The 27103-nt window shown below is 33.2% G+C and overlaps 1 protein-coding gene across 4 annotated transcripts in view; it reads left to right on the top strand.

Annotated features, from left to right (window-relative positions):
• The window catches only part of LOC118194475 (adhesion molecule nephrin-like), a 767857-nt gene that overhangs the window by 651766 nt on the left and 88988 nt on the right, over window positions 1–27103 (top strand). For all 4 annotated transcript variants that reach the window (XM_085813674.1, XM_085813673.1, XM_085813672.1 and 1 more), the window contains one exon: window positions 1789–2079. In XM_085813674.1, coding sequence (XP_085669800.1) covers window positions 1789–2079 — 291 coding nt within the window. The remainder of the gene's footprint in view (window positions 1–1788; window positions 2080–27103) is intronic.

Below are 27103 nucleotides of genomic sequence, written 5' to 3'. Positions count from 1 at the left end.
GAGCGGCTTATTGTATAGGTGCCAGAAACTGGACATTTGTAAATTATAATTTAAAAAAAAATTATAGTTTTTAAAATTTCAACGGTCTCTAAATTGTTTTATTAACCTCTGGCTGATCTCACAGTCTAAACTTCTGTTGTTACACTAGCAGTATATGGTTGAAATTCTCGATTTTTCTACATTTTTTCTGGGTTTTTTTCCAATCTTATGTCAATTTATCATATCATTCTTCAGTTTTCTACTAAGGTGCCTTACGACTTTAGAAAACGTATAGAGTCTTTCTCTTTTGTTCCACATAAACATGAATAGACCCTATAATGACCTGGCGAATTCTCGCACAGGCGTGAATAAAAGTACTGACTCAGATGAAAGGTAAAAAATAACCCTTTATCAATTTAAAATAGTTAACAGAAAGGCACGGTCTTCGTGCGTTACAAAAGCACCCTCAACTTGCGGTGAAAACTCAAACGTAGAATGTATTTTAAGTCAAACCTAAAATAAATAGTGCAAGATAACACTTAAGTTACGCGTATGAGATGGACTTACAAGAACCTAACCGGCGTGATGCCAAAAGGCTTACTAGCGTAACAGCGAAATAACGACGAATCGTGCGCTTGGCTAGCGAAACACGTTCTGAATAAACTCAGAGAATCAACCGTCTAAATAGGCACCTCACTTAACTTAAAATTTACATCCTGGCGAGAAAATGTGAGGCGAAGTTGAGAAGTCTAATACAGGTATCAAACTTAAAATAAATTTGCTATGCAAATAAGGAAAACCCTACACATTTTCTTCTCTTTTTATTATTAACTTTTTGTTTGTTTACTTTGTTTATTATATATCACGTTCCTGGCGCTTACGACACATAAAATTCAATTCAACAGCAAAATGACAAAATATTTAAAAACAGCGTATCTTTAAAATTTCCGGCAGAGTCTCGCGAGTTGGAGAGAAAAATCTTTTAATTCCGTGCAGTGGTACCAATACTCACTTTCAAATTGTTGAGTTTGTTAATCAGAAATTATTTTCGGTAATATTTGATGGCAGCAATTTGAAATGTGATACACCGTTTATAGTGATTCAACACAAAATATCGTTCCATTCAGAACTAACGTCGCTTTTGTACTAATGGCACGTAAAACAAAACTCCGCGTGTTTAAATTAAACCTAAAATGAAATTTTATTTTATTCAAACGTTAACAGGTTAAGACGTTTAGTTTTAACCTGTTATAAAATTAATTGAACAATAAGACGTGTTTAACTAGATATATGCAAATATTCTAATTACGTAAATGCTGTTAAACATTCAGATAATTACATAAGTAACTTTCATGCATTTATGTGCAGCATTTCATTCATTTCGATTACAAATATAGCAGGCAAAACGACAGCTGAATAAAAGCGTAATAATTTTCCTTGACGGTGCATATTCTATAATTTGGACTTTTGTCGAAAGCCATGTCATTAATCTCATTCTAGGAAACGTAAATGGATGTAGGAAGATTACTAATTTAATTTTGGTAACGCGACTAACAAGATGTCGGTATGTCCGATATTCTGACACTGGAGCAAATTAAAAACAAAACAGCTTTGAAATGATACGAAACAGCTGTTATCTACAGGATTAAAAAATGTGCAATCAATTCCATTTATTTGCAAGTCTCACAATAAAATTGCAGGTACATTTGATAAATTGTACTACTTGCATAAATGCGATGCTTAATAGTAAAATGTGAATTACCTTTAATAATTGCTCTTTGACGATTATAAATTAATATATTTTAACAGTTGTTCCGGAACTGAAACTTGCACTGGGTGCAAATATCCAACCGGATTCCATCAGGGAAGGTTCCGACGTGTTCTTTGAGTGCAACATCCGTGCCAATCCTATGGTCAATGAAGTCAAATGGCGTTTCGAGGGATACTCTTTGTACAGCAACACTTCTGCGGGCATTATTGTGTCAAATTATTCTCTTGTTCTGCAGAAAGTGCGGAAGGAAAACAGAGGCTGCTATCAATGCATTGCCGTCAATTCTGAAGGTGAAGGGCGCAGTGAGGAGGTCATGCTGAAAGTGAAATGTAAGTTTCATTTCCATCATTTATTTTAAAGTCAAGCTTCCTTAGACGAACGGAGCAATGACTTATTTTTAATAGAATATTATGGAAATGTGATTTTACTTAGTGATGTGATTTTTACTTATTGATGTGTAAGTAAATGTGATTTTACTTACTGATGTTCAGGTTAGCCGTTATGTATGCATTTATCCTTAAGTAATAACCTCATTTGTTTTCTCCGTGAGATTAAGTATTAAATGATGCTGTAATTAACGCTTTTGAACTAAATCTGTAGCACCATTATCATTTTCAAAACAAAGATTGTATTAAAATTAAAAATAAGAGTAGATAGTTTAAGGTAAAATTCATGTTTAAAATTTTGAGTTTGGTACCAGGTTAAATATATTATACGTTTTGTTTCAACTTGAAATATGATCATAATTTATATAACTTGGAATAATTTTCTGAATATGCTCATAAAAAGCAGGTATAAGTTATTTTATTATTAAACCACCATAACTAAGATTCTTTAATGTTATAAAAACATCCCCCCAATGGCGGGCTGTAGCCGTTTATAGACGTTGACCACTGCTAAGGTCGTAAGCAGAGGTCTCTTTATTGTGGAGACACCTACCATAGCCTCCTATGAAGGAACAGACAAACTATATTCATGCTTTCTTCGCGCTTTTAACCCGGGCTCTTCGATACGGCTTTTTCTAAAATCCTTTACCTCTATAAACGTAATCGAAGCTGTAAATATTCGCTTCGCTTATTTAATCTAATATCGCACTCTATATCTGCTAAGTGCAAACTAGTGTTCTAAATAACCTCTTAGCATACGAGTTAATATGTCTTCAAATATTCTTTACTACTGTTTAGGGCACTTGTATATCTAGAAATTTGCGTTAAAATCCTATGGAGTTAAAGCGAGTTATCGCTTAGGCGGAGCAACAATGTTAAAACAAACTTTATACTTAAATCTTGAATGAGCAGAAAGCACTGCTGGTGCGACAAGGCGAGCCTCCTCTAGTTACGGGAATTTAAATTAATAAAATTACCATAAAATTCAGTTCAGTAACAATGTCACAAAATAATTTTAAAATGATCATACCTTTAGAATTTCCAATACACAGTTCCGCGTCTGCTGGAAGATAAATTATTCTCCCGCCGTAGAATGCTGCCATGGCTCGCTTTTAAATCGTTGAGTTTGTTACTCAAAAATTCGTTAAAGTTTAACAAAATATGAAATCGATCATAAAACAAATTGCAAATTTCAAATTTGGTCTTCCACATGTCCATATTTGTAGGAGGATTACGTCATTCAAAATTCGATGGCTCTGTGTACCGTTGTTTTATCACAATGCGAGAAATAGACATATATTTATGCAGATTTTTTATTATTTAATTTCTTCAAATATAATGCAAGATGCTAACATTTGGTGGCAACAGTGTGAAAAGGGAAACGGACATTTGTAGTGATTCAACGCAAAATTGTAAAACGAAAACAATAGTCATTCAGGGACAAAGCCCCTTTGGACTAATAAAGTAACGTTAAATTCAAATGTAGGAAACCAAGACTTAGATTAAAACACAAAATAAATTACTTAAGCTAGCTCAAGATAGTGAACGACGCGTATTTAAACGTCCGCTAGCGAAATACTAAAGCCGGAATAAAACTTGGCATAGCTGGCGCTACTAAGCAACAGCAAGACGAGGCTGGCACAATCTCTAGTGTGAACATTCAAAGCCTCAGCATAAATACACAAGCAACTGATTTGTATTTTAGGGAGTACTACTGAAAGGAGAAGTTATAATAGAGGCTTAAATTACTAAGTTAAAATATTAATTATTTAAAATACTTGTTAATTTTTTTATAAAATTAAAAAAAAGTTTTAATAGAGGCTTACTTTGTTACTTAATATAAAATATCTTATAACTGTAAATCTTATTTTATTCTTAATTTCTTTAATCCGTTCAAGTTTTTCTTCCAGTTATTTTTATTTTTAATCTCATTGCAGAAATAATTAGGCATTAATAGTTTGCCAATATAATTTTCTAAATTAATTTTAAATTATAATTTAGCCGTATGCCTGAACTGGGAAGATTCGTAAATTTAAGACCGCTCTGATAGGAATCCGCAAATGGCGTTTGCTCAAATGCATATTTAGAAAAAATCTTAAAAACACGTTCTTTTAGAAATACAAGTAATAGTTATGCATTTATTCAAAGTAATAAATTTAATAAATCATACAGTATAATTCAGCAAAGATATATCATGTAGTGTTTAAATAAACTGAAAAAGAGAACAAACGCATATAATTTCTCTAATCTATATTATAAATTTATAAATTATTGTTTTTTTTTCATATAAGTTTTATTTATTTATGCACAAGAAGAATATGTAGAAATATACTTTTGCCAAGTTACATAAATATTTCATTAAAAATTTAAGCATATTACTATAATCTTACTAAATTTTCTAAACTTTTTATTATGAAGCAAATGCAGTTTTCGAATGTTTTTCTCTAGCTATAGTTTTTAATAATAATCTAGATTTTATAATCATATATAAATAAATAAATACTTGAAAAAGCCTTTCCAGTGATGAATGCAAAGGTTAATTTTGCATTCAGATTCGATAGCTGTAGCTTATTGCTTTTGTAATTGAACCAAAATGCTTTTGGAGATAAGAAATAATGCGAAATGACGGGGTATCAGGAAAGTAGTCCAGGAAAAGTACAACACATACAATCGAAATCAATGTGTTTATGATATTGTGGTTTACATGTTGGAGAACAGAAGCCAAAACGTTTTATTTAACAGGAATACTGGCGCGGGGGGAATTGAAGCCTTTAGATTTCTTCCTGTAACTACTTGACCTTTTAAGACATTCTTTCTGTAACTTTCACAGACTTGGGCTTTTACGATTTCTTTCTGTGGCATTCAGCGCACTTTGGCTCTTATTCTGTAACGACTTAGCCCCTTTAGATTCCTATTTGTGGTGTTTACTGGGTCTAATCAGTTTATATTTCTTTCTGTAGTATTCGCCGGACTGCGGGCAAAATTAACCGGCCCGGAAAATATTTGTAAGATTTATGTGAAATTGGCCCTTTTGATGAATAGGAGAACTTCCTATTGCAGAAAATGCTGGAAATGTTCACCTTTGACCTCGACGCAGCACTGTGCTTGATTTGTCAAACTGTGAGACACGTGTAGCAGCTCTGACTGAGGGACATCAGCAATAGTATTTCAATATTCTGCTGCAGCTCGTCCAGTTTCCTAACATTATTTGATAAGACATGAGCCCCCAGGTTAAAAGAGGCAGTGAGCGCAGGACAGATCACGCGAGTGATGAGCATGCTCAGATGTGTCACAGCAACTGATGGTTACATCGACATCACAGAGGGGTCATTTTAAGCATTTTCTGTAATGGGAAATCCCCGTGTTTATGAAAAAGTGTACATTTTGTGTCAGGATTCCAATTATGTTTCCAAGCCGATTTTATTTTAACTACCTGTATTTCTTTATTGGGGTGGGGGTGTGTGAAGAGTGTATCAAACATCTGTGGCCCATGCTGCAGATTTGCTTGTCCGAATTACAGAAGCGATATGATAGTAGTATTGATCATAACAGTGATGCATTTGAAGGTATGAAATAATACATTTACTTAATGCTAAAACTTTTTGTGCAATTCTTTCCAGCTAAATAAAGCCAAAAAATAAGAACTATATGGATTTTGGATAAGTGTTCTGTTATTTTCCATCATTTGTTTCCTAAGCATTCTATAGGTTTACTCACAGAAGACAATTAATTCTGAGGCTGCATCTCATTTTCAATATCATTTTCTTATTCCTCTAGCATGATTTATTTTAAGCTTAAGGCATTAAGTCTTATAGATAACATTATTTTAAATCGGAGGATCCTTTAATTCTTAAGTGATAAGGCAGATCATTTAGTCATTGCAGTCATAATTCAAGAAAACAAATGTGTGAGAAACATACCAAGTACATGAAAGAATGGCAACAGGTGAAGATCGCACACAGGAAACAATCACAGGATTTCCCACAGTGTTCTCTTTTCATTATTTTTGCAACATAAACATTTCGTTTAAATTAATACCGAATGTATTTACTAAATTTTCGTTAAATACCTACTAAAAAAGTCAAGACATAGTTCAAAAAGAAGGACATGTACTCTGAAATGTAATATTAAAATATTGCCCTGTTTTTAGCTTAAACACATAGTTTTCTTTTATTCAAATCCGAAGTTGCATGTTGCTAGATTCACCTATTTTAAAACTGAACCTCAGAGAAACTTTATCTACATAACCGTTGTTTACGTCTGACATTTTCGTTCTTGCAAAGCGAGAAATTTCCATTCTGATGCTCATAAATCTGTAATTCTGACATAATCTGCAAATATACGATAATACTGAATTTAAAAGAGCGAATGAATTTTTGTTTTTTTCTGCTTCTATCTCTATGAGACCTGTCAAGTAAAAGAAAGAATATGAAAGATATATTATTTTTAATATTGAAAGACTATGATTTGAATCTCCCTTAAAATACTAAGTTTTTCAATAAAATGATAAAGGAAATTCTTGAAATTTTGCTATTTTTCTTGGATTGTTAGAAGATTCTCCATGACTTTTCCTGTCTCTCTGCAGTATAAATTTATATAAAGGATTTGAAAACGTTTAAAACTTTACATGGATCGGATTATTTTATAACGGCAAAGCATACCGGGACTATCTGTTTAATCAAAGAGTTAATTTCGTGGAGTGGTTTTATAAAGAAAACTGCATTTTTTTTTTCGTTACACTGTAGGGTTTATATTTATTTTAACTAACATTTATTTTAAGCTATCTTTCCTATCAAGCCTTTACTTTCCCCTGGAATTGCCATTGCCAGAGTATGTAAATTGTAGTAGAACGCGCAGAGTATTCAAATTTTTAGCTGAAGTAATTTTGAGTTAAATAGAAGGGAAACGAGATTTGTAAGTGTTCTTTCTTGATTCACGAGCGTGAAGGTTGCTTGGTAGAAATTTAAGAACCGCGTGTTTCGGCCTGTGTGCCTACTTCGGCAGTTAGTTGAATCTTTCAACTTCTTATTCAGAAAGTTTGCTGAATCTCAGCTGTATCTTAGAACGCGGTTAAGATAATTACAATTATAGAGCTTCGTAGATAGTGACTTCGTTAGTTATTTATCCTGTCATTCATTTTTAGTTGTACTTTCTCTATTTTTGTTTAACCGCCAGGTCGGCGTAGTTTGTGAGCGTCAAGTGAACGCAACTGTAATTTCTAAAGTGAAATATAAAGGGATTAAGCCCTTCTTACGAGTTTGTGTCACTTCCAGTTCATAGCAGTCACTACTACTGTTGCGGACAAGCTGGGGCCACGCGACATCACAACACATTGAAAACACTTGAAGCTGCGTATACAGCCAGGCCGTTAAAGTGGTTTCCACCCGTGATCTTATCTTTGGCCAAACACAGGTTGCCAAAGTTTAGACTGAAAAATTTAGATTTCATATATTATACATATACTAAATATATAAAACTTAAAAATAAAATCTAATCTATGCTTAATGTACATTACTCGCTATTAAAATTGCTGCACCAGGAAAGAAAGCAAGTAGTAGAACCTTATTTATTCTACATAAATCGGATAGCGGAAGGAAAATATGATTAGATTTTTAGATGGCTTGGGTTATGCGAGGTCAAGAAATTCAATTCAGAGAGTTGCCACTTCTGGCAACAAAAATGGATGCTATCTAGCTGGACATAAAGTGGAAGTAAGTTTTGATGACAGATGCAGATACATCATTCCATTCAGCTTCAGATCTATGCCGAGTCCATCATTCGCAGTGGCTGACAAGTGTTGGCATGACAGTCTTTGGGCAACAGATGATGAGATGTTTATAATGAGCGAGCACTGCTTTGGACAATAATCGAATACCCTCTATATCTATAAAGGTCTGCGCGGCGAACATGCGGCTGTGCATTATCTTGTTTGAAGATGTAGTCACGTAGGTACCATTTTTCAACAAGAAAAGGCACATTTACGGACACTGACAAGTAGCTAGCAACGTTCGTTGTCTTCAGTGATTCTGACCAAGGATACCTTCATCGTGAGGCTGCATACAGAACTGGAATTCGTCTGAAACGACGTAGTTTCTGTTCCCGTTGTTATCCATCACTCCCACTGTACGAGCGTCTGTCTCTGTTACAGTGTAAAACAAAGCCGTAAGAATGCTTGCCGTTTTGACATTGCGTGGTGCTGCAATTATCGTCTCAGTGTACTCAAATACTTGTCGTTATGCACCCTATGCAAGTTTCTGACTCGGGGTACATAAAGTTACTGTACCATCGCGTTAGGATTACTGTACTATCTCGTAATGTACCAAAGGAAGAGCATGTGTGTCCTCTCGGGTGTTAGTGGCACGGGTTCCTTATATCTTGTATGGCGTTCAATTTGGCTTACCTTGAACTATCGATTCTGTATATACTACCTGGCAGTCATGAAATCTCAACTAACACAATCGCTAATGTGACGAACGTTAAACCACAATCCTGATAGATTCCGATTCTACCAGTACCAGGTCGAATTCCATCACAAGCAAATAAAGAGTTTCTCCGTCTTTTTGGACGGAGCATAATACGGCCACTTCCACATATTTGCTTCCTGCGCATAAGCTGGAATGGAGGCGCAGAAAAACATGTATTATTGAATTTGCAATGTTAACCCTCTATGGCTTACGGACGTCAAATTTGATATAGAAGAATGGTTTTCCAACGCATTACACGCACAAATTTCCGCTAGCTTTTAATGTATCCGATTTTGCGTAGGATGTATGTATTTTGGAAGAACGGAACATTCTACCAGAACGTCCTAGGAATGTTCTGCTAGAAAGTGTTAGGAACATTTTACTGGGACGTTGAAACCTTGCTTGGAGCGTTGTGTGGAAGTACACTGGTGGGAAAAATTAAAGAAGCAACTATAAAAAGTGCTTTCTATAATATTTTGATAAGTGAAGTTCACCGGAATTTCAACGTCATGACATAATCCAAAAGGATCAACCTTCACTTCACTAAAATATAGAAACAATGCATCCGTTCTTTTATTATGAGCTAAAACGTGGGCAAGGAGCCAAAATTCTAATTTCAAGGGTTATACAAGTATGTGGATTTAAATCTCCTGTATGAGAGGTGGAGCATGTTGCTGAGAAGGCATCTAATGAAATGTGAGCAATGACATGCAATTGGAAGAATGGAAGTAAACAGCCCCTAACAGGACTGGAAACACTAAAGGTGTCAAAAAACATCATGTCAAGAAATTGTTAACGGTTTCAAGACACTGGTGATGTATGCAGACAACAAAACAAAGTCGAAACGTGCCACAAAAGATTCTCTGGACTGTTATAACTATTGTTAAACAAAGCAGACAAATGAAGTCAGCCCAGATTGCAAGGCAAATCACTGCAATTACAGGAACTCAGCTGTCCAGATATATCGTGAGCGATAAGCTGCATAAAAAAAGACTGTACGAAGAAAGCCCACAATTTGATTCTCATTAACTCGGGTTACGAAAGGCACTCTGTTGCTGTGACAAATGAAGTACCACTGGACTAGATCCAAATTCTCCTTTATGGCGTGCCTTGTTTTTGTTGAGAAAGTGATTCCACATGTGTTTACAGTATGGAATCAAAAACACAAATTCAATAAAACTCAATGCAGACATCCGTAAAACTCATTGTATCATGTTAAGTGTGGACATCATCCATAATGACCTTACTGACCTACCCGTTTTCATAAGGGCAAATACGAATGCCAGAGTGTACAGAAAAGAGATTCTTGAACCTTATGTCAAGTTGTTTAAGGGTGCCTCATTCTAATCGAAGATAATGCTTGTCCTATTGCACTGCACTAGTGACTAATTATTTTGAGGGCTAAGGAATCAAGTTGATTGAATGACCATTATATTCTCCGAATTCAAAACCGATAAAACATATTTGGTAGGCTGAAGCTAGTGAGTGTTAATGGTACTACAGCAACTCCAACACAACGTTGTAAATTGCTGTAAAGCTTGTATCTTGCTCTAGAGAGACCATATGACTTACTAGTGTTTTATGTGCATCTTTTAAACATTGTAACACTAATTTTCCGTACCCATTTTGTGTTACGTTTTCCTTTTCTTTGTATCACTAGAACATTGTAACACTAATATTTTGTTACCACGCGTTATATCACATTTCCTATTTTCTTGTGAAAATTTGCGGCATTCTGAAGACTCGTCAGGCATGGCAAAATAAAGATATTGTGCAAACTTCATGATCTTAGCTATAAAATATATTCAAATTACAGGAGATTTTAGAATTGTTTCTTTCCTTTTCCCCGTCAGTTGTTGCAACTTATGATCTTTTTTCTTATTCTTATTATTTACATTTTAACAACATCGATAAGTGAAATTTTGCTTACCTTTCTTAATAAATAGCCACAGGAACGCTTGGAATTCAATTCCTTTTCATTTTTATCACACAGAAGCTTTATTTACAGCTATGTACAAGAATTGTATGCTTACATTAGAACATTCATCATGTTTTTTTTTTTTTTTGGTTGCCACTACATCTATCTCAAAAATCCGCAATGCGGTAAGAAAAATATAACAAGCTAAAAGTAAAAAACGCTGCGCCCTCTCGTGGCCAGCTACGTAAACTGTAACATCCTCCCCCTCGATGAACTCTTGGTTCATCAAAGGACTAGATTCTGAAGTTATCTTAAACACTAAATGTTTTTAATGTTCTACAAGTTTAAATGTTCATAGATGCAGTGTTCGCAATTTAAGTTCATTGTATTCAGTTCAAAGAGTTCAAGTCATTTCTAATGGGTACAATAACTGCACAGGACGACGAAGATGAGTTCCATTAGCTAAACGGACAGTGCAAGCCCTTATTTTCCCATCTCGTCCTGGATGACACTCCTGTACAACTCCCATCTTCCATAATAATCTTGGTAATTTTTCTTCATGTACTAGAACTACAGAGCCTTTCAAAAGATCTGTTACGGCATTACCTCTCTGAATTTGTTTTACGTTTCTAATTTCAAGTAAGTATTCTCTTTTCCATCTTTTCCAAAACTCTTCTAATAACCTTAGCCGGTATTTATATCGCCTTGTTAAATTTTCTTTAGTTGAATTAGGTTCAAGAATTTTGCCAGATGGTAAAGATGTCAGTCTTCGTCCAACTAGAAAGTGAGCTGGCGTCAGCGGTTCTGGTTCTCCAACTTCACTATAAACATACGTCAGTGGACGCGAATTCAATATCGCCTCAATTTCAATTAAAACTGTTTCCAGCTCTTCAAATTTAAGTGAAGCCTTCATGAGTATTTTCTTCAAACATGACTTGATAGATCTAACAAGCCTTTCCCAGAAGCCGCCCCACCAAGCCGCCTTCTCCACATTGAATTTCCACTCAATACCTTTATTACCAAAATAATTTTGAACTTCTGTGTCCTTGATGGTATTCCATAGTTTTTGTAAATCTTTGTCTGCTTTTTTGAAGGTTTTTGCATTGTCTGAATATATTATTCGACATACTCCTCTTCTTGAAATAAATCTTCTAAAGGATAGAAGAAAATTGTTTGCTGTTTGGCTAGACACAAGTTCCAGATGCACTGCTCTGGTTACAGCGCATGTATACAGAGCAATATAAGCTTTCACAGTTTCATCCTTTGTACTCATAGGACCAGCAAAATCAAGTCCTACAACTTCGAAGGGATTTGCCTCTGTTATTCTTTCGATTGGTAAAGGAGCGATATCCTGACTTAGCTTTAAATCTGTAGCAAATCACACACTTGTTAATATTACTCTTTACACGCTGTCGAGCCTTAAGTATCCAAAATTTTTCCCTAATTTGAGTTAAAGTTTCAGCTACACCAGCGTGTGCTTGCATTTCGTGACAATTTTTAATGATATGATCTGTGAAATGAGACTTCTCAGGTAGTATTGCTGGGTATGTTTGATTATAGTTTAACCCAGCATTTTGAAGCCTTCCTCCTACTTTGAGTATTCCATTTGAGTCTACAAATGGATTTAATGTAAATATTTTCGAACTATGTATGCTTTGTTTCATCTTTAATTTCCTTATTTCTTCTCTAAAATTTTCTTCCTGAGTTTTCTTGATCCAGAAATTCTCTGCTTCATTCATCTCTTCAGCCTTAACAGGTCCAATTCTTCTTAGTTTTGGGTTTTTCAAATTATTGATAAATCTGAAAACATAAGATGTTATTCTATATACCTTTTTTATGTCACTAAAGTTCTCGATAGGAATGATATTTTCAACAATACAGTTTGCTGTTAAAATTTCTTGCTTCTTTCCTTTTCGTTTCTCAGAATTTGTTATTTTATCATCTTCCTTAAAATTTCTCGAAGATCTGGGCCAAACGCTGTTATCTTTGACAAGCCAAGGTGGGCCATACCACCACAGCTCATTTTTTGAAAGGGTTTCTACCTTCTGTCCTCTCGTCAATAAGTCCGAAGGATTCTCATGGCTGGGACAATAATTCCACCAATCTGGATCAGTTTTCTCTTGTATTTCTAGACACCTATTTCGTACAAATTGTTTCCATTTTGTCGGATCAGCCTTGACCCAATGTAATACAATTTCTGAATCTGTCCACATATAAATCTTCATTTCTATGTTTTTCAACGAATGTCGGATGTATGTGATGAGTCGAGCTCCTATGACTGCTCCTAAAAGCTCCAGTCGAGGTAACGTAACCCTTTTTATGGGAGCAACTCTTGCTTTGGACATAACAAATGATGTTTTTGTTAACTCATTTTCATTGTATCTCAAATATACAACGGCACCATATCCCTTTTGGATACTATCTGTAAAACAGTGCAATTGAATATTCGACAGATTTCCTTTTGACAGATTGTTGAAATAATGTCTTAGAATTTCAACATTTTTTAATTTAGGAATTTCATTATATCAGGTTTTAAATCGATTCTGCAATTCTTGATCAAGTGGTTCATCCCATTGGTAACCTCTTTGCCAACATTCTTGCATCATCATTTTAGCTGCTACAACAAAGGGAGTTATGAAACCGATAGGATCGTATAGTTCGCCCGCAACTTAAAGAATCTTCCATTTTGTTACTTCCTCAGTCGGATCTTTGAGTAATTCATCTTTGATTCGAAATTTCAGTTTATCTGCTTCATGATTCCAAATATATCCTAACAAAGTGCTATTCATTCCTTCTCCATTAAACTTCGTATTTTCAGCTGCATTCCAAATCGCATGTAATTGGGCGTTATTGCTCCTCCACTTTCTCATATTGAAACTAGCAAGCATCATAATTCTTTTCACGTCTTCATAAATTTCTGCAGCTTCTTCTTCAACATCTGTACCATGAATCAAATCATCTACGTAAAAATTTTCTTCAAGAAGCTGACAGATCTTCGAATATTGTGCTTTCAACTTTCTTGCGTGATGCTTTATAGTTGCTGCTAGTAAAAAGGGGCTACAGGTTACTCCGAATATTACACGCGTCATTCTTAAAATCGTCGGTTGCTCCTTTTCCTTTGAAGTCCAAAGAAATCTTACTGAATTTCTGTCCTCAGGCTTCAACAGAATTTGTAGAAAAGCAGCTTCGATATCTGCAGCAAATGCTATTTTGTGTTGACGAAATTTAATTAGCAAATCTAATAATTCAGGGTTTAAATTTGGTCCTGAATGTAAGCAATCATTTAAAGATAGACTGTCATGAGTATGCGAGGAAGCATCAAATACGACCCTTAATTTCGTAGAATCGTGATCTTCTCTGATTACACAATAGTGTGGCAAATAATAGATGTTTTCTTCAGAATTCTTCGGAGCCTTTTCAGCTATTCCTTTATTTAGATAATCTTCAATTACCCTTGAATACTTGTCATAAATTTCAGGATTTTTCTTAAACCTTCTAAGTAAACTGTTCTATCTGTTTAAGGCGATGTTATAATTACTACCCATTTTGTTCATATTTTCCTTCCAAGGTAATGAAACTTCATAACGATTGGTTTTATATTCAATAGTTTCTTCAAATCTACGCATAACTTCAGTGTCATTTTCATTTGCTGAATAGTCATGTATTCCAATTGCATCTAAATCCCATAGCCTTTTTAGAGCTGCACTAATTTCCAAATCATGTGGATGTGAAGTATTCTCAACAACATTCATTACCGTAATTCCGGAATGAAGTGTAGAAACATTACTTAATGCTTCAGTTCCGCTTATAGTGTAACCAAATAAGGTTTCAGAGGCAATAAGACCCTTTGATAATATTTTAACCTTCCCAGTGACTATTTTACAGTAATAATCATTACCAATTAATACTGATATTTGAGAGTTATGGACACCTATATCTGTAGCATCAGCAAGTCTTATCGAATTTTCCTTACAATAATTAAGTATTTCCTTTCCTGGTATACCAATAAGAGCTTGATTAATTTCTGGAGTTTCAAGAGCTTCAATTATTATTTTACCAGGTCCACATATATCTTTAAGAATAACCTTAATCTTTTTTAGCCTTTTAACTGTAGGCTCAGTAGAGCCGAAGGTGTAAATCTGAAGTTATTCTTCCCCCACAACACTTAATTTTAATTGTTTTGATACTTCTGTCAGGATGAAAGATTTATGAGAGGCAGAATCGAAAATGAGTCTTACATTTTTTCTTCTATTCTGACCTAAAGCTATTGCATTTGCAGTTTGTAAATAAACCCTATTTTTGTTATCTCTTTCCGAAATTGACGCCACCACTGTGTCTGTTTTAAGCTCACCTTTACTTTCCCGTTTATTTTCAAATTTATTATCATGTAAAATAGTATTATGCCTTAATGAACATAAATCACAGCGTATATTCGAGCTGCAACGGGCAGATGTATGAGACCTACGAAAGCATAAATAGCATCTGTTAGCCAATTTTAATTTTTTTTTCTTTTTTCCTCAATTGGAATTGCGCAATTTGAAGTAGAATGTTTCAAAGATTCATTTTCTATCTTCCCACAAAATATACAATCGGCTGTTGATGTATTCGTATTCAACGACGCAACTGCTGGAACAAAATGTTTGTTTTTGAAGGCAGTATGATATTTCTCACTTTTAATAAGGTCTCGGGATTGATGTTTATGTTGTTCGGTTCTAATGTTAAACTCGGAATAGTTTGGGAAGTATTCTCATTAACAGTGGGCATAACAAATAGCTGTAAGAATTCGAAGTAACGTTAAGGGAATCAAGGGAAATTTCAATTTCTAAGCTATCATATAAGTTACGTAATGTTTTAATATCATCGATTTTTTAACTGGCTTTAAATTCAGCAGACGATTCATATGTGCATTTATTAAAATGTCCTTTCTACCAAACCTTTCTTTCAGAATATTTATTGCCTTAGCATAATTTTCGGCAACTAACGGTAATCCCTTTATTGACATTAAAGCTGTGTCCGTTAGTAAAGATGTGAGGTAATTAAATTTGTCTACATCCTTTAAAGCAGAGTTATTATGTATAGCAGATTCGTATTGAGCCCAAAAACTTTGAAATTCACATATTTCGCCTTTAAATTTGTTTATGGTTTGTAACGTTGCGCGCCTCCAACTTGCACGCAACCAAGGGGTGACTGTGAAAACAGGATAAAACACAGAGTCTTGTAAAGGGTTTAAGTCCCTTTTTATTCAACGTAATAAATTACAATTGCGTGCTCTTGACGCTTACAGACGGCGCCAACTCAGCGGTCAAATAAAAATAATAACCTGAAAAGAACTTAAAGACAAGACTCTAACTACGAGGCTCTCTAAAATAACTAACTCACCGCGTTTTACAACACCGCTGCTAATTCAGCAGACTTGAAGCTCACTTGAACGATTAACACTACTTCCCGCCAAGCACATAGGCCGAAACGCGGGGTTCTTCAATTTCTCGCAAACTACCTCCGCGCTCGTGAAGTAAGAATCTCACACCGAACTTGTTTCCTTCTATTTAAATCAGAATACTTCCGCTGATAATTTGAATCGTTGCGCGTTCTACTCAAATTTACATATTCTGGCATTGGCAGTTCCAGGGGAAAGTAAGGCTTGACAGGAAAGATAGTTTAAACTTAAAATAAATGTTAGTTAAAATAAATATAAACCCTACAGGTTAGTTTCGGAAGTTTAGCGCCATTTGTATTTGTGTTCTCTACCGTATCTATAGTAGCAGAATTAGATGGCAACTCATTTAATTTAACACATTTTCTATTTCTAAATATTCTACTGATCTTCGATTTACACAAGGTAATTTTATTTTTATATTCCAAGCTATCCTGTATTTCAGTTTCGTACTCTTTTTCATCTGTTAGGATAGATTCGATTTCAGAGTTCAATATTAGTATATCGTTTTCATTTTCATTTAAGATGGATAAATCATCTTCTAATAAATCAAATTTAATATTATCCGATTCTATTTCCTTTTCCATTTTAGCTATCAGTCTTGTTACTGATGCTCTTAACATTCCTCGCTTCTTTTTTAGTGCTTTTAACTTATCCATCTTAATAATAAATATTCAATCACTAATCGAACAATAATAAATACTTAAATCACAATATATCCAAAGATCACTGTTATCTAGGAATTTCGGCACCATGTTGCAACTTATGATCTTTTTTCTTATTCTTATTATTTACATTTTAACAACATCGATAAGTGAAATTTTGCTTACCTTTCTTAATAAATATCCACAGGAACGCTTGGAATTCCTTTTCATTTTTATCACACAGAAGCTTTATTTACAGCTATGTACAAGAATTGTATGCTTACATTAGAACATTCATCATTTTTTTTTTTTTTTTTTTTTTGGTTGCCACTACATCTATCTCAAAAATCCGCAATGCGGTAAGAAAAATATAACAAGCTAAAAGTAAAAAACGCTGCGCCCTCTCGTGGCCAGCTACATAAACTATAACATCAGTATAATACAAACACAAGTATTTTATCTAAACACCATTGTTTATTTTAGAATTATTATACAGACATGTTCCTACCGTTCATGCTAAACGCTTCTGAGATGTTTGTTAAACACCTGCATGTTTATGTATGTTATATGCTAGTTTCGAATAGACTTGATGACTAAATCTTCTAAAATATTTGGAATATGCAAATGCTTTTAAATAAAGGATCCGTAGTAAAATATAGGCAATATTTGATATTTAAATACGATTAAAATATAACGGAAAAATAATAAGAACATAAATAACAGCATTAGATATTTGCTTCCTTCATAAAAGTTTAATTCTGCAGTTAACTTCATAAAAAAGGCCTTCCAGTTTTTTCAACGGTTAATCGCACATAGCTTTTGTTGAACTATTGGCAGACAGCAGATAAATTCTTTATATTTACGCTTCATTACCCGTCCTGACTGGAGGTATCGTCTTTCTAGGCTGTTGCACACGTAAAATATGTTTTGTTAGAATCATTTTTCATTTAAACATAGAAAAAGATCAATATTTTCCTCCGATATCGTAGACATATGTAAGCTTGATTACTAAATCGAATAAATTCTGATTGATGATTTGTTCTGAATTATAGGCTAATTTATGGACATACAGACAAAAAACGAGCAAATTTTCATATATTTGATATATTATATATTTGATATATTATTTCTTATTTTAATCAAATGCTAAGAATTTAAACAAATGCAAACAATTTGAAAAAGTCAGGACGAACTTGATGATTCAAAATAAAAGAATGCGAAATTAAATTTTGGGGTCAAATTAAGATGAATGATATGCTCAAAAGCTGCCAAAAGCTCAATGATGTAGATGGCCTAATGTATGTAAAAGAGAACTCGGAGTAGGCATATAATCAGTAGCTGATTTATGAGCCGGGGGCCCCTTTCATCTGAACTTCAGGGCCCATAATATTAAGCACACACGGAAGTTTCGCTGCATATTAACCGCATTGATAATTAGCAACAAGAATCAGCTTGACTCCGTAAATTTATTTGAAATGTGAAACAGAGCTTTCTTCTTCAGCTACCGGAATGAAAAGGACGAAGAAAAAACACTACGGGCAAGAAATTGGAGAAAGTTTCAGATTAGAAAAACGAAACAAAACCACTGGCGCTATTTATGAACACAAAAACAACTCGGAAATAATTCTTCCAAAGCTGAAAATGCACTCAGATTAGAACTGGGACCATTAACAAGAACTTAAAAAGTTTTATTAGTGTAAAACTCCTCTAGCAAAGCGTATTGACCAACGGGAGATTCTTTGGATACTTTTGACTGCAAAGAAATAGAAAATGTGATATTTTACAAGTAATTTTAGGCAATCGAAGGTTTATGAGTTTCCTGTTTCCTAACATATGCCTCATGCACCTTAGAGCGAAATTCCAATGATCTTCTTATTTATTATATATAGTCATATTCTCAAGAAACACTGTAGACATTCCATTGAATTCATATCCGAACTGAAACATTGAAGCATCGAACTGAAAAATTCACGACACATAAATTAAGGCTTCTGCAGAGAAATTTTGTAAATAATCGATAAGTGTGAAGATGAGCGTTTTGCAACTGCTTGCTAGTAATATGAGTTGAAAAAGCTCTGTCAAATGATACTGCTCTTAAATTGTTGAATTGTTGATCAAGAGCTGACTTAAAGCAGTAAACTTCAGAAAACTAAAAAATAGCAATAAAGCCAATTTATGTTTAATGGAATGGCAGGCTCCGAAGTATGATGCATTTAGATATATACGCAGGTTACGCTAATTCTTTTTGCTAACTATTAATTTCTGTAATATTTGTTTTTCGGCATGTTGGTTTTGTTTGTGATATTTTACAAGTTGATAGAGACGATTCCGGGCTGCTTGGAACTCAAAACGCTCACAATTACTACGTTAATGGCCTTTTAAATTCACCTCTGTCAGTGATCTGAACTTGAATCAGAGTAAATCTAAATGAATCACTAATCATATTCTTTTCCACATACGAAGCTTAAGGACCATCGAGTCATTCAATATACTAATAATACCATGGCTGAGATATAGCTGAGTGGTATGTTTTCACACTTTAAGCAGCACTGATCACATTTGTCGGGAGATACAATTTATATATAAGTAGATGGTTATTATGAAAAAATACATACGGATTCAGTAATTTATAACAAAAATCCCAAAAAGGTATGACGATAAAACTTGGAAAGCTGTATTTATAGAGCTATGAGGTTTTTCCCAGCATTCCATTGGTTGAGATAGGCATCTTCCAATTGTCGTGATTCGGTACAAAACTGTTGCAGGGAAAGCATTTCGTGCTTAAGAAATAAGAAAAATGGAATTCGTTATTGAAGTTCAATAAAAAGTTCCTTTAAACTTCTGAAAATCTCTTCTAAACAAACAAACAAAATCTACTCATACTCCACACAATAAACGTAAAAGTATGAGCTATATTTGTAGGAGAGTTTATAATATCTGAAGAACTGGTTGGACACATTCGTATTACTCCGTAACCTCTAAAGTCAAAGGAAATTTACAATAAGGCAACACTTAAAATTTCAAATTCTTCAGGCTATAGTTGGCACATTTTACCCAAGGGACTAAAACTCATTTCAAAAACCGTAGTTTCTGTGACATGTCTAAATTGGTTTAAGTTTAGCTTAGCAAATGCTGAATTAGCTCATAATTGTTTGACCTGCCACTGTCTGTACTTGCATAAATTTGTAAATTGCCAAAATAAATTTACAAATTTTATATTCGTTTTAATGTACACAATCAATTTACAAATTTTATATGCGTTTTAATGTACACAATAAATAAAAAAATATATATATTCGTTTTAATGTACATTTAAAGTCATGTACAATATTTTACGTTGTCTTTCTTTACAATTAATTGAAACTCTGTACTTCTTTTTAGTAATCCTGAATTTCGTTTAACGTTTCAAATAATGTAGTTGAAGTGACTATTTCTCCTACAGAATACTTTTTCACTTTACTTCTGAAAACAATTCAGCAGACCGTTCAAAAATAGGAATAGAGAAATATAGCGACTTCCTTGATGAAATATAAATTTTAGCATCAAATTTCACTTGTAAATTAGACAAGCTTCTTTTATTTAATCCGTTTATATGCTTCAGACACAAAATTATCAATGTATTTGAAATACTATCCAAGATAGAATTTCAAATACATTGCTAATTTTGTGTCCTAAGGTTTCACTATAATATAAATTAATAGTAAACCGGTGAGTATAATTATGTTTAGTTTAGATTAATTTTCTTATAACTTTGGAGAGTAATATTTGATACTAATTATTATATCGCTTTCATTGTTGACTCCTCAGAAACATGGCAGGAAACTGAACCATATAACAGTATTTTAAATCAGAGATTCTGGAGGAATAATTCCATTTTACTTTAATTGCTTCGCTCTATTTTGCACATATATTGTGTCAGTTTAATATTTCAGTCATTTAATTGTTTACTAGTACAAATGTGTGATACACCTTACAGTTATGAATAATGTCCAAAATATGCATACAATTCTAATTTTATTTTACAGTCAAAATATAGAACCTCACATATACATGGCTCCAATATTAAAATAACATTATATTTACTATAAAAATATAATTTTATGTATCGCAAAGAATAATCTTTATAATAACAGTAACAGATAGTTGCTCTGTCGGGAAAAAATACTGTCTAAAATTTCTTTGGAAAAAGAAAACAGGCTCTGTTTCGTTTTGTTTCATACCATATAGTGCACTCTAAGAATGGAATGTCCTCAAAAGCTTCTTAGGAAAAGCGAACTCCAATATAGACTAGATATCGAAGATTCGAATACTTTTGGAAAGTTATTCTTGGAATTTGATGAAACGTCGCAAAAGCAGACTTGTTTCAAAGATTCATAGTATCTGGTCTGCTAAAGTGGCCTACATTTAAAAAGCCCTTACATACACTACAATATTATATCCACAGCTATTAAAATACTATTACATAACATAGTATACAGTACAACTTGCATACACTGCAAGTATGTCGCAAATAAATACATTATAATATGTAAGTATTAAAATATTTACTTGAGTTGACTATACTTCTAAATCAATAAAGTGCGTCCAGAAATTTACAATTTCAGATTTTAGGATTATGATTATTTTTTATGGTATTGAATGATTATGATTATTTTTTATGGTTTGAAGTATTTAAGAGCTATCAGTTTAGGAGAAGGGATGCCATCATGTAGGATGTTTTAAAGAAACTTGATTCGTATTCAAATTGTTCGTGGGGTTCCACGCAGACCGCCATACAGTCAGCCGATTGGCTGGTATTTGAACCCGAGTAGAAATCATTGGTTCTACCATTGGGTCACCGAGAATTACTTTACGATCTGTTGGCAATCGAACGGTAATAGAGCTAGCTATATTATGTTGATAATTGTAAGTAGAATAGAAAGTCTTTCATTTCATTCTTCTTTTGATGCGTCACATTCGTTAACTGTCAAAGTGTTGAATTATGTTGGAATTCAATCCTTTTCTTTTCGACACTTAAATAAAACATTTTTTGAAGATATTAGCCGATGATACGACCTGAAGATAGCTTCATGTGTTTTGAAGCTTTCAAGGTATTGTTATGGCATATGTACTATAGAATGACTTATTCTTTGTGATTTCAGAATAATTAAAAAAAATAGCAGCATTTATATAAATGAAAAGATATTTAAATATAACTTTTCGTTTAAAAGTAGACAGAAATTCTGCCTTATTTTGGCGTAAGTTTTGAATAACATTCTATCGTTTTCGATTTTGACCAAACATAGATGCATCTTCATATTTATCATATGAATAAAAAATCTGATAAAAATTCAAGTATGGAATATAATTATATGTTATGTGATTATGGTACATTCTACCGTTAACGATATATTTCTTCTCTCACCATATACTATTTGATTATGATATATTCTATCGTTAACGATATATTCTATCATTATATATTATATGATTATGCTATATTCTATCGTTTTCAATTTCGACCAGACATAGGTGAGTCATCATATTTATCCTATGGTACTGAATAAGCAATCTGTGATAAAATTAAAGTATGGAATATAATTATGCGTTATATTATTATGACATATTCTATTGTTAACTATATATTCTATCATTATATATTATATGATTATGATATATTCCATCATTAAAGACATATTCTCTCATTATATATTATATGGTTATGATGCATTCTATCTTTAATTATATATTTTATCGTTTCCGATTTCGACTAGACATAGGCGCATCTTCATATTTATTCTATGGTACTGAATAAACAATCTATGATAAAGATTAAAGTATGGCGTATAATTATATATTATATAACTATGCAATTTGAAAATGTAAGTTAGTATTAATTTTAGAAGTCATGAAATATAAATCTGACTTATGGAAATTCATTAGATAATACAATTTTAAATATTTAAAGAAAACATTTGGGTTTTTTGCATCATTAATTATCACGGAAGCGTAAGAGTTTAAAAATATCGATATTTCTATTCAAGGCGGATAGGAGATATTTCATTCAGAATGTATCGGTAACGAAAGAAATAAATTTAGGCAGTTTTTATTATTGATTCAAACGTCACTCAATGAATGTTTTATAAAATTATATTCAGTTTAAAATACTTCCCTTCTATTCAAAAGAGCAAATGATTATCAAAAACCGAACAAGTGGGATTTAAAATGAACCAAGAAACTCACATAAAGCAAAAATTTTCCGATATGAATAATTCCTCATTACCGTCTGTCATGCTTTTTCGATTCACTTTAATATGGCATTAAAGTTCACGGTGTAAGGGAGCTATTTTTGCAATCATAAGTAAATTTAAATAGAAGCTTATTGGAAAATGAATTGAATTTACGAAGCAGAAGTTGAAGTTAATAAGATTAAAATATTTGGGAAAACTCTTTGAAACATCGAAGCAGAAGTTACTCTTAATTGCTTTATTTCAAAAGGTGGATAATATATTTAACTTCAGACACCATGAAGTTCTTGGCTGAGCAAAATAAAAATAATTTAAAGGTTTATTCACTCTTTCGGTCGATTGTAGTGATAAATTGAGAGTAAAGATAAATTAATTAATAAAGTTTGTAAAACTTTTCTAAATTGATTGAATTTCAAAAACTCACAGCGGAGAAAATTGATTAAGAGTCGACTTTAAATATCTAGAATCGTATCTTTTTAAAAGCTAAATATTCCTAAAAGAATTTATGCTTGACGTAAAAAAAAAAGTTGTTGGCTTAAAAAGAATGCTTTCAAAGATTGACTGTCTGTTACTTACTTTCCAAATTTTATTCCTAACATTTAAATTACGCTATTAGTTTTGCCGTTTATGTATATGCTGCAGCTTTTACGATAACACTTTTAAATGCATAACTCTTGAGCAGTTACACACGTGCTATACTGCATTACCTGTATGGTGCAAGTCTTGTAAGTAAATGTGATTATGATATGATATTTATAGCAACTTTCCTGTTTATATAATGGTAAAGAAATCGGGCCCAGTAACCTTTGAACCGGATTCGAATTCTTAAGAAGGCATGACTATTTGTTAATGCATAGTTTCTGCGTGGCATAGAGTCACTTAAAATATTGCAAAGTCGAATGCCTTTTCAGGAGTTTGATGATAGGAAAGAAGGAGTGAACACCCTTGATTCAGTTCCTCGGGGAGGTCTCCGGTGAAACAGGGTCGGAACATCCTATTTGTTATAGGCGTAATTCTGCTGCCTCCTTGTAAAACATTATAAGTGATGACATGGCTAAATATAAGACAAATGGATTTTGAGCATTTCTCCTGCCGAACGCTGCAGGTATCCGGGCATTTGTAACAGTAACAACACCAACATATTGTTGCCATACCGTGAGTTAAAAAAATCACCAAAAGTTAAATATTCTCCATTTTTCGACAACCCGTTCCTTCGCATTTTTTTTACTATTTAACCGGAAGAAAGCTTTAATTTAAAATATTTTTTTAATACTTATGGACCGTAAATATACTTCGAAAGAAAATCTAAAGTGTTTCATATTTTAACGGTAGCCCAGAAGGCTTTGTTTAAGTTTCTTACGCGCCCGCTGAGTTCGCAGTCTACCAGTCTGCTCTTACATTCCCTCTTTTTTTTTCACTTTTTTTTTCAAGCTTTATTATTAAGCACAATTTTCTTCGCCCTTACGCCACACAAAATTCAACAATAAAATTACAGAAATGTTAAAAACAGCATAGCAGTAGAATTCCCGATTCTAGTAGCATTTAGAATTCCCGATGTAGCGTTGTTGCCATACATTTTCTTTTCTTTTCTTTTTTTTTTTTTTTTTTTTTTTTTTCAGTAACTTTTTAGTTTGTCACATCAGTATTCACTTGTCTTGCTAAAATGGATTGGATTGACACATTTTTTGTTGTCTTTTTATTGTTAAAGTTATGTGTATTTACTTTATTATTTATTTAATGTCAGATTCTTAACAAATACACCTCATAAAATTCGATTCAACAGATAAATCACAAAATACGTAAAAACAGCATATCTTTAGAATCTCCGATAGACAGTCTCTGCGCTGGACTCGAAAGTATTTTATTTCGAACACTGTTGCCACAGCTCGCATTGAAATCGTTGAATACGTTAATAAAAAATTAGTTAAAGTTTTCCAAAATATGAAATAAATCATAAAACAAATTCGAAATTCAAAATTCAGGCTTCCAAGTGCCCATGTTCAGGTGAACGACTACGTTATTTAAAATTTGATAGGTGCCGTTATTTTTTCGCATTACGAGAAACATGCATAGATTGTGCAGATTTTTCATTATTTAATTTCTTTAAATATAATACACAGAAATAATATTTTGTGGCAACAATTTGAAATGTGTTACATCTTTTATAGTGATTCAACGCAAAATGCCGTTTAGAATCAAGTATCCCATTCAGTACTAACGTCCATTTTGGGTTAATAATTTATAAAGTCTGGTGTTCTTTGGGAACATAAACTACAGACTTTAAAAAATACTTTATACAAATTATCTTTTGGTGGATACAGGAGCGTAAAGTCAGAAGAAGGTGTATAAAATCCTTTTATTTGAAACAGTGAACACGAGCAAATAACAGTGAGCCAGCTTGGGTTTACACAAGTTAGCACTTCTGGCTTAAATTAAGTACGTAATTCTGAACTAATATCAAATGTAATAGATTAGCCTTACGGCTCGCAGGATAAAATAACGCGCAGGAAAGGTTCTGGTTAATAGAAAACCGTCGAGACAAGCTGAATATAGGGTGGTTGTAATTAAAGTGATCCTATTCAGACTACTCTAGAACCTGTTCTACTTATTGAATTTTAATGAAATGTGGTATATCTGCTATATGGAGCATGGGGAAACGATTTCTGCAATAAACCTATTCTTGGACAGGGGTCCTTTTCGCAGTCCCTTTAAACGACTATATTCAGGCATTACAATAAAGCGTTTGCTGCCGTTCTGATAAAAAAGTTTTACCAGTAAAGCTGTATCGTTCTTCTGTAAGGGCATAATTAACGATGACAAAGGCACACAGAATGATTTCCTCGCTCTGTCCACAAGTGTCTTTATAGGTTTGACTAATTTGCATAAGGAAGTTTTGAAAAATACATCTGGTGGTCAAAATTTGCACTATGTTTTTATTGAAAAATCTTTAACCCATACTCCATATAACGTATATACCAAGCTTCATCGAATACCGATTGGCAGAACGGGTTCTATAAGGGTCAAAATAGTGTCTCTTTAATTATAACCACCCTATATCTAGAAGCATTCAACGCCACCAAATCAAATCGCTAATATTCACATTACAACGTGGCCTGGAATAGGCAGAACACGCTCTAAAACTTACTTCCGTAACCTTCACTTAAACAGCACTTTATTCTCCCCCAATCTGAATAAGCGCTTGCTATCTTATTTATTTTCTGGCATGGAAAGCGTGGGTGAGAAAGGAGTGATAGAAAAGAAACTGAACTTTAACTATTATTAAATTAACTATTAGTTTAAGATATATAGATAAAACCTAGCAAATTTATTAAATAATGCATTTTGGTCTTTGAAATGGAAATAGAATTGTATTATTGTTCTTTGACTGAAGAGAAAAACAGGAAGTTGTTATGGAATACAATAATGATTTCCTTTCGCCATTCTCCATAAGATGCATCCATTAACATTAAATTATTGAGTCTCTTTTTAGCATTTATTTTGCTACGGATGGCAGCAGATACACACACAAAAAGAAAAAAATATATATCAATATTATATAAGGCCAATGAATCTAAAATCTGAAGACAGTTGACCTAAAATATATATTTCTTTAAGAATGTTGTATTTCCGGCAAATGTAAATCGCGAATGAGTACCAAAGCCCAAAATAAAAAAAAAATCAAATTCTTAATAAGCCACCATAAAATAAGACCTGACAAGTCTCTAATTTTAATAAATCGGCAATAATTAGAATTATTATGAAATTCCAGCAAATGTCACACTGGTTTCTAAAGAAAACCCTCTGTAGCGAATGCATTAATCAACGAAAAAATTATTAAACACATGAAGAAAAATTGGTATCATATTTTTTAACTTAGTGCATTAACATTAAAACTTTCAAAACTTGTTCTATGTTTGTTCCTTATACAACATACTGTGCGATTTTGTTGACAATTACAAAAGAAGGGCAAAAGGACATAAAAATGAATTTTAAAAAGTAAATAAATAAAAAAAGAGGATAAAAAAGCGGAAAAAGCGTATTTCATAGAGTAAGATATCCAAGTGAAATATATCAGAAACCCAGAAAAAGACGATTTTTTTCCCTTTTACTCTTCTGCTAATGCTGCGATTACATTTGACAACTGGTGAGGGAAACAGAATGGCTCAACCGACTTCTAAAAGACGGTGGCGCCACCAGTTCCCCCCACATGAATTTCAACTCGCACCGGCTTGGGATTTCAGCTTGATGGACAGTCCAGGATATTCCAGAATAAATGGAGA

Source organism: Stegodyphus dumicola, chromosome 3 (assembly GCF_044657685.1).
Source record: "Stegodyphus dumicola isolate Sdum_Otavi_A_Nest chromosome 3, ASM4465768v1".
Lineage (NCBI taxonomy): Eukaryota > Metazoa > Arthropoda > Arachnida > Araneae > Eresidae > Stegodyphus > Stegodyphus dumicola.
The sequence above is the reverse complement of the archived record's forward strand: the minus strand, read 5'-3'. Positions and strand labels throughout refer to the sequence as shown.